Genomic DNA, 9,732 nt, shown 5'->3' on the forward strand with positions numbered 1-9,732 from the left:
AGATAAATTTTAAAGAAAAATAGACACTTGTTCCAATGCAAATCTTGAATTCAAGTCTTTGATTTGGACTCATTTTTCTATTTTTTTTAATCCTTTTTTTTAAGAAAAAAAGATGACAGCAATTGTCGCGTGACAATAAATGATGTTTCTCGACCGAGAGACGTCTCTTGGCAGAGGAGGGAAGTCTCTGCATAGAGACGTCTCTAGCCACGTTGCAGAAGTCTCTAGTTGCTTTTTCTTCGGCACAACTCCATGTGGCAGAGAGAGACGGCATATGGAGACTGACTGGAGATGGTCTTGGAGAGGGAGTGGTTGGACTTTAGAGGGGATTAAACGGGCAATATCTATCTTATCGTGTTTAAACAAGTCGTGTCTAAATAGGTTCGTGTAAAAAAACTCTAAACCCGAACAAAACACGTGTCAAGATTGCCAAACACGAACACGATACGTTTAATTACGAGTTGACAATGATACGATACGTCTAATCCGTTTAACTAAGCGTGTCTAAATGTGTTTGTATATTTACCTATACGATATGACACAATTACTATTAGGTACATATTATACCTACATGATAGAACACTATTAACTTTAATTATACGTTACTACACGATTGATATGATAAAAGCACCATAAATGGGTAATTTATATAAACAAATTTAGATGATTTTAGTGTACATTCTCCTATAAATTGATATAATATGTAAAACAAATTTATTAACACAATAACACATAATATAAACTGTTCTAATTGTGTCTAAACGGGTTATAAGAGTTGAACACATTTAAATACGTTTATTTATAATGTCTAAACAGGTTTGACTTATTTAGACATAAAACACATTTAGTTTTAACCCAAACTCGCTTAACTCTGTGTCGTATCCATGTGGTGTTATCGTTTCATGTCAAATACTGTCGGCCCTACCTCGGATTACATTTCCTAATGTTCTCTTTAATCATGTCCTTATTGTCATTACTTTCATTAGTGCATTTTTTTGGCTCATGCAATATTTTTCTTGAATTACAACAAAATAAAAAACTTAATGATTAATAAAGGGCACCAATAATTTCACTACGGAATTAAACTTGCAGCATCTTAATTTTCAAGAAGAGCGTGTGCTACATCATCTTTCTCGATCATCCAATATTTTTTATATCCATGGCTCTCCATGATTTCTCTGATGACCTCTCTTGAATTTAATTGAGTCGAACCTTTTTTTTCCCCTTGAAATTGAGTGTAACCTATTCGTAATCTTATCAATTTAATTTCCTATTCATTCCTAGCTAACTTCAGTCTTCAGCTAAATGGTGTTATATTTTAATTAAAAAAATAACCCATAACATCACAAAAATTAAACTTTATTTTTTTTTTCAGTTCTATCAAATTTTTATTGTTTTACTGTAAAATCACGAATTTTCACCTCGTTGTTGCATGTACTATACTATCAATAATTTAATGGATTTAGAAGGTGGCGGCACTACTATGATTAATGGAGTTGATGTGGCTGTTTTTTTTCCTTCATGAAATGACAAATTTTAGTTCATTTTTCCATGAAGTCACAAACTTTAACCCCAGTGCTTCAAATTATGGCTAATAGATTGCTCCAATCAGAAAGCAAGAAAGGCTTAGTCCAAATGTAAAAGTAATTTGCAACAATTCTAGAATCTCCTCTCTTCCACGAAGAGAAGTCTTATGTAAATTTAATAGATTAGGTCTAATCCAATGTTAGAAACTTTTTTCAAATTCCATGAGTTAGGAATTTTAAAACTTCAATTAGTTAAAACTTTTTGACTTTCATGAAATGCGGTAGTGTCATTGTGTTGTGCCGTTTGTAGCATCTTTATTAGTTGTGACTTGAAAAGTCATTCAACCTGAGCATATGTTCGTCTTATGTGGCATTCTCCTACATGTTGCTCTGGCTTTTCATTTAGATATATAGACATGGCGGCCTCAGGTGAGTGTCACAGCAATTATATATTATGTATAGATAGGTATGTCGGTAGCCAAGCTATCCACAAGAAACCTGCTCTCTTCATGAGCATCTACAATGAGTTTCATATTGCAAGAAAGATTCCAAATATGAAGGTCTTGTCCCAAACCACCCCCATTCCTTGGAAGGCATACCATGTCCTAATTAACTTTTGTGCCTCTGCCATTACCTCTAACATCTACCTGAGTTTCATAGGTTAAATTATGCTTTCCACTTTCACATGAGGTAATTCCCGATCAACATGATAAACGTCATCACGGAAAATTGTGAAATCAAAGTGATCTCTCTGTATAAATACAAAATCATTCTCAATCGTACGATCCAGAAAGCGAAACATTATTCACAAATCCATAATCGAAAGTACTAGTACAACCTCAATCGATGGACGAAATTGTTCCCATAATCGTGAAGAATGACTCCACTCTCAAGTTATATTTATAGTTCAATTTCACTTCCTTGCCAGTATCAGAGCAACTATACTCAACATCACAATATTAGTCATTCATCTTAGAAGAGATTTTAGCCAGTGAATATAATATTATTCAATTTAGTCAATTTATTATATTTTAGTCTTTTCGTATTCCATGAATATATATTTTTTCGATTTCAAAAGCGAGGTGGCAACATTACATTATGCCACTTATTCCATTTTTATTGGTGGCACATAAAAAGTCATGCAACGAAAAAGCTTCCTTCGTTTTACATGGCATTTCCTTATGTTTTGTCCTTATTTTTATTATTTTATGTAAATTTGTCATAACTTGACAAATTATCACTAAAATATTGATTACTAGTTATCAAAAAATAAACTTATATTACCATAATGGGTAAATTACAAAAAAAAACCCAAATTTTGTAAAAAGTTTTAGTTTGTCCAAAATTTTGTTTTGTAACAGAAAAAATCATAGATTTTCTAAAATGTCTCAAAAATGACATCCGTTATAAATTTCGTCAATTTTTGCTGCTGATGGTGGGTCCCTTTAACAGTCTACGTAGGTCACACATAGGCAAAAATTGACGGAATTTATAACGGATGTCATTTTTGAGATATTTTAAAAAATTTATGGTTTTTTCGGTTACAAAACAAAATTTAGGATAAAACTGAGACTTTTTACAAAATTTGGGTTTTTTTTTGTAATTTACCCTATCATAATTTGTGATAATTAAAGTTTATTTAGTGTAAACTTATTTAAAGTGGAGTTATAGTGAAATATACCACAATTATCACAACTTATGATAACTAAGGCTCAATCTGCGACAATTTGGTAAGTTAGCACTAAATTTATTGAGGCTAGCTATCATAAATACGTATTGAATTAATTACAATTAATGATGACTAGTCATCATGTATAAAGTCATCATGAGTCATGATGGCAAAGTTCAACAGTGGTAGCCTATTGAAAATGGCGGTGCTATTAGAAAATGTATAAATATATCACTAATTGCTATTACTACATCTAATCAGTGATAACTTGATGAGAACAAGGAGTTTTCACAAAATGTACCGAAATCATTACAATTGTGATAATTAGTAAATCACAAAATGTAAGAAGATTATCACAATTGGTGAAAACTAAATTCAATCACAAATACTTGTTCACAATGGGAGTTAGCACCAAATATACTGACTTTCATAACTTATGATAAATAGTGATCATTAAATATCTAGAGATTATCAAAAGTCATGATAAATTAAGTTCAATTTGTGATAAGTTGTTCAAAATGGAGAGTTGTCACAAATTATGCAGAGACTACCTATTAGTTACAACTAGTTATAATAATTTGAATTATCACAAACCTAGTAGTGGATCCCGAGCACTTTTTCTGCTAATTTTATTACATAATATAAACTATGTGTTGTTAATTATTGAAAATAGCAATTTACAATCAATAACCGTATACTTCATTATTAGATATATGAAATTAATGGTAACTTAATTTCACAAATAAGATTGGAAAAAAATATATAAAAAAGAGAACTCAATATAAGTCTTAAAAAATTCAATATTGTTAAGTTCATGCATAAAAATTAAAAAGAAAAATTTGACCACAACAGGATGAAGATTTTTCTTCAATATTATGAACATTCTTATGGTGTTACATTGTATCTTATGTTAACCATACACATAAAATTGGGGAATTCAAAAATTCTATAAAAATTTATGTGTGAGAAAAAGCAAAAAAGTTGAAAAACTCACTCTAAAAGTCTAATTGTATATTTACTACAATAAACTTGTGTGTACGCAAAATTAAAGGACTTTAGTGGCAGCAATATCTTTGAGGTGGATTATATAATATCTTTGTGATACCTTATAACATACTATACATAATATAATATGAATAATACATCATATATATCTTATCTACAAAAACTATGATCTAATTTGCTTTTGGAAAAGTAAATACATAAGCCATTATATCTATGAAAATATAATCTAATTTGTATTTTGAAAAGCAACTCTAAACTTATGTATGTGATTTGCTTTATTTAGACCTTCTCATAAAATATTTATAATTTTGAAAAATTTTAAAATAACGAGAAGTTCGATAAATCTATCATTTACTTATTTTAAGAAATTGAATTTTTTTCTTAAAAAATCTTTAAAACACGAGAAAATAACAGTCAGCTCCATAAATATATACTTATATGCTTTTAAAAAGTTTAAAAAAAATTAGAAGTTCGCTTTAAAAAAAAGCTCGAAAACTAAGAATATAATGACAGGTCCCACAAATATATTTTTTAAAAATATTTTGAATATAAAAATTAAAATAATTAGAAGAAAACCAAAAATTGACAAAATACTGCTTGGTCGTACAAATCTATATCTATATATTTTAAAATTTTCAAAATTCTATTTAAAAAACTCAAAAAAGCTAGAAATTTTCATTCAGCAGCTAAGCATTCTAGGGCCATTTGGCGGCCTGAGCCCACCATTTTCTTGCTTTCATAGATATTAGTCATAAAGCCCGTGAATTACATGGAATAGAACGTAATTCTTTTACATTTGTAATAATTAAAAAAATGAAAAATCTATTAAAAAACCAAAGGAACAAATTAATACATGCATTATGAAAAAGGAAAAAAAAATGAAAGAATAAAAAATTTGAACAACCTACCTTAATATCTACTGGTAAAGACGAACTTTTTGAGAGCTCATGTCTAGTGGTAATTGTTTTTTTTTTTTGGCTACCTCATAGTTTATGTGTGGTAATTGCTATTTCTAATGCACCATACAGAATGTATAAGAATTATATTTTGAATCTTTTTTGAAAAGCAAATATGATCTCTATCTATAAAATATATGAAAGTAAAAAAATCACAACAAAAAGGGGGAATGATATAACAAGATAAAAATTTATCAAATTCACTCCTTTTAAAAACACTTCGTATAAAAGAAATTAAATTAAAAAAAAAAGAGTTAAAACCCTCTCAAACAGTGAGGCTTAGAAAAATAGAGGGACAAAAAAAATTAAAGAGGACCAATGAATATAATGAACGATCACAACATTTGCCTTCTTATAAAATCAAGTGCGAATTACAATAGCCATAGTTCTGTCCAATGAATGTAACGAACGGAACTTCTACAGATTCCGATTGTGAAGACAATCTTTCCGGCAAACGATTTCCGAGCTCCTCCACCCTGTAAATTACCGTCAAGTCTTCCCTATGTAGAGGGAGCCGTCAAGCCCCCGATTTCATTTTGACCCGAGGCAAGTTCACAGGTTTGGTCCAATTAAAACTTCTAGATTTTTTTCGTTTTGCCTTAAAAGTAACTTACACATTATTATGTTGATTTCACTTTTTCTTGGTTTTAATTAATTGGCTTACTAGGGGCTCAAAGCAGGAAAAGGAGCCCGAGTTGCACCATTGCATTAAAGATCCCGAAGCACCCCAGAATTATTTCTGTTACAGTGCTCACGTACGTTCCGTTCAACCATGGAGATCCACTGAGATGAATTTGCTTCTTTCACAAGTAAGACATGTTTTCCTCATTTCCCTTTCGTGCTATAGAACTAGGATCTTGTCATTATTCAGAAAATGTACGTTAGAAGAAATAAAGAAGAGCGAAAGTAGAAGAGGGATTTCCTTACATGAACATAGAGAAGAATCATACATAGAGCCAAAAGGGAAAGCTGAAAAAATAGGTCGTGCTTCGAACGTGAAAAAAATTACATCCAAAGCCGATAATCGATACTAGAAATTTAACAATCGAGGTTTGGGATTAGTTGATGGATAAATGCTTTTTCTAACTGGTTTTTAGGCAAAAACAATGCTTGAATTATTTCAAAACGATGATTTGGTTAATTTTTGCTGTTGGAAACATGATTGTAATAGTAGTTTAAATAGGTGTTCATGAAAAATAGTTTTATTTATTTTCTATTTCAAAATTAATTGTAATTTTACTTGTTTGGAATCATTAAAGTAACACTTTTACAACTCCCAAACCATTCCTTATTGATAATTGTTGTGCTCAAGTTTTCACTCTTGCAAATTTCTATGTTAGAATTCAAATCATGGAGATATCAATAAGACTTAAGTTGTGTTTGTTTGTAAGTTAATGAAATAAGTACTTAAAAGTTAGTTACATAGGAAAATGAATATGAAAGAAAGAGAAAAATGAAAGATAATGATCACATTTACTTAATCATAGAGTTAAAACTACTTAATGAGTAAGTAAAAAAATTTTGACTTAATAAGATAAGTCAATTTTCACTTATCGATACTCTTTTTCTCTCACAAAACATTTTCTCATCATCATCATCCCTCTCCTCTTCCTATAAATTTATTTCTTTAAACTAATTAAGTGCTTAATTTTTAAACATTTAATTTATCAAACACTACCTTAGTCATAATTCAGGTCATTTGAAACTAACCACCTTAATTTTTAATTTTAAAATCCTTTGTGAATAGATTACTCTCTTTTAAGTACATTCAAAATGAGATTATACAAGTCATTTTAGGTAAATTCCTTAATTTTCTAAAAAATATAGTTAATGGCACCATTGCTTAGTATTACTATAATTGATTCCAAACCGAGTCTTAAAAATCCAAAATGCCGGAAGCGCATCATAGACGCTCTGCTCAATCTTAATCTCTATACTTTCATTTCCTTTAACACGCTCTCGCTTACTCTATTGTAGCAATTGATCCTATCATTACATATTAATTCTGTTGATCATTAGTGGCTACCTCGTCGAAGGCAGTGGTGGCTAGAGTCGGAGCCTCACTGTCCCACACAATCGTCTCAAGAAGTGAAGAGAGAGAGAAAGAAGAACGGGGCTGCGATGGACCGATTCTGAACACCACAGGCCTGATCAAGGTCTTTAGCAATCTTTGTGACCAAACTTTGATTGGACTGGGTCGGTTTCACTCGAAGAAAGGGGAAAGGGACAATTTTTGGGGCAATGGGGCCCAACGCCGCCCCCCGGGTCCTCCGCTCTCTCCTTCTTCGAATCTTCAGTAGGGGTGGCAATTTTTGATACGACACGATAACACGACACGAAACGACACGGAGTTAAACGGGTATGGGTTGGAATTTTTTGATAATCGGGTTAAACGGGTTCAACCCGATTATACACGATTAAACCTGTTTATTTAGACGTGTTCAATCGTGTTTTGTAATCGTGTAACCCGTTTACCCATTTATCTAACTGAATTTACTAAACTATCCTTTGAGTCTAAGTCTAACCCTAATTTCGAAACTATCCTTCCTCCAGTGTCCAGAAGACTGCAGTCCTCCTCTTCCTCGGTTCCTCCCATCGGCCTCCATTGTAAACCCTAACTCCATTATTCTCTCAGATTTCTCGGAATCCCGTCGAGGCTTCGACGACGATCTGCTCAAGCTCAAGCTGTCAAAGAAACGGACCTCTTTTGAATCTCCCTCTCCGCCTTTCTCTTTTGTTTCTGGTAAGAATCCTACCCATTTTACGCTTCCTTGCCGATCTGCTCTGAAATGGACTCGTCTGCTCTGTTTTGCAATTGTTTTTGCCCGTTTAATCGATCTGTCTGCTCTGCTTTGCAACCGTTTCTGTCGTTTGATTGATCTGTCTGCTCTGTTTTGCAACTGTTTATGCTCGTTTCATCGATCTGTTGCCGACCCGATTGATCTCTATCTCTCTTGAGGCAGGGATCGATCTCTATGTGTGTACTCTGTTTTGGGCTGTTCCTATCACCCCCTTTCTCTTTCTGTTATCTTTAAGTGGAAGTTGCTGGAAAGACAATTTTTTTCCAGATGAAAACGTAATGGAATGATATGTAATGGAAAAAAGGAATTCAATGAAAACGTAATGCATTTATAGAATTGATTCAATAAGCAATGGAATGATTAATTCGTTGTAATTCAGGAAAAAAATGAAGATTAATAATGCATCTCACTCGGTTTTTTTAATCCTATTCTGATAGTTCGAAAAACAAGTCTCGACCTCTTCATGCTTTGAGGTTGCTGTGCTTGGGCTTCCATCATCGAGAGTAATTCCAGCTGCTCTGCTTGTTTGCTGAGGAATTTGGGGAGTAATTACAGAAGGAAAACTTTTTGTTTTACAGAAGGAAAAGTTTTTGTTTGCTGAGTAATTCCAACTGCTCTTATGTTCCACTTTTGTGATACTGTTTGTCCATGAAGAACCTACACCATGTTTCGCCAAGTGTTTGGCCTCTCTTCACTTTCTTTCTCTGTTATTATGCTAAGTCACACCTTCCTTTGCAATACTTGTGTGAATATTTTGAATTTTACTGCTGCAATGTGAAGAATGAATCTTCTATTTTTATAATCAGTGCAAGCATATGCGTTTTACCTGTTCTGACTATATGAATTCAGGTGGTCCGGTATGGAAGGTATCACCAATCTGTGTTTAAGTCTGAATGATTAAAGCACATTTCCAGTATGAGTTATTGGATAATTTTAGTCTGAGTTTCTCAGTTATTGGATAATTTTAGTCTGAGTTTCCCACTACCCAGCATGCTACGACTTGTTTGACTGCTTTGACTGCCTTTTAATTTATAAGTTCTTTTTTCCATTCGTGTTAATCAGTTTCTCATTGTCTGTTTTTTTAGGAATAATGACATCAGAAAATAATTTGGAGGTGAACTTGGAATCTTCTGAGAGGGAAAAACACATGGCCACGATAAACCAAGATGATGATGTTTTGGAGCTTGATGTAGACGACATCCAAGACACTGCAACAGGAATGTTATTGATTGTTATGGCATTGAACATTTGAACAGGAATGCTGTAAATGTGTTTTTGGGCATTGAACTGGAATGTTATTGACTGTTTTAGCATTGAACATGAATGTTAAAGATGTGTTTTTCATTTTTGGGCTTTCACTTTCGGCAATGACCAATGAGGTCGCCTCTGTTTTTCCTTCTCAGATAAACGTGTCCCGTGTCACGTTAACAGGTCGTGTAAACGGGTTGAACGGATAAACGGGTCGTGTTAACGTGTACGAGTAAACGGGTTGACGGATAAACGGGTCGTGTTAACGTGTACGAGTACACGGGTTCAACGGATACACGGGTAGGGCTGGCGTGTACGGGTAAACGGGTTGAACGGATAAACGGGTCGTGTTATCCGGTATCGGTTATAATCGTGTCGTGTATACGTATACCTATTATGACACGTTACGATAAACAAGTTTAATCGTGTTGTGTACGGGTTGACACGGATATAAACGTGTCGTGTACGGGTTTGCAAAATCTGACCCGTTTAATAATCGTGTCGTGTATGGGTTATGACTTTGATGA

At 33.0% G+C, this 9,732-nt stretch overlaps 1 protein-coding gene across 1 annotated transcript; it reads left to right on the forward strand.

Annotated features, from left to right (window-relative positions):
• Positions 1-1,942: 1,942 nt before the first annotated feature.
• On the forward strand, positions 1,943-9,301 carry LOC116190179. Its single transcript, XM_031519838.1, has 4 exons — positions 1,943-1,955; positions 7,176-7,452; positions 7,676-7,899; positions 9,043-9,301. The coding sequence occupies exons 1-4, from the start codon at positions 1,943-1,945 to the stop codon at positions 9,207-9,209; spliced, it is 681 nt and encodes a 226-aa protein (XP_031375698.1). The 3' UTR covers positions 9,210-9,301.
• Positions 9,302-9,732: the final 431 nt, after the last annotated feature.

The sequence above is a fragment of the Punica granatum genome, unplaced genomic scaffold (assembly GCF_007655135.1).
Source record: "Punica granatum isolate Tunisia-2019 unplaced genomic scaffold, ASM765513v2 Contig00342, whole genome shotgun sequence".
Taxonomy (NCBI): Eukaryota; Viridiplantae; Streptophyta; class Magnoliopsida; order Myrtales; family Lythraceae; genus Punica; species Punica granatum.

Coding starts and splice junctions, on each gene's coding strand:
- LOC116190179 (XM_031519838.1), top strand. Junction 7,453..7,675: donor TCTCCTTCTTCGAATCTTCA/GTAGGGGTGGCA, acceptor TTTGAGTCTAAG/TCTAACCCTAATTTCGAAAC. Junction 7,900..9,042: donor GCCTTTCTCTTTTGTTTCTG/GTAAGAATCCTA, acceptor CTGTTTTTTTAG/GAATAATGACATCAGAAAAT.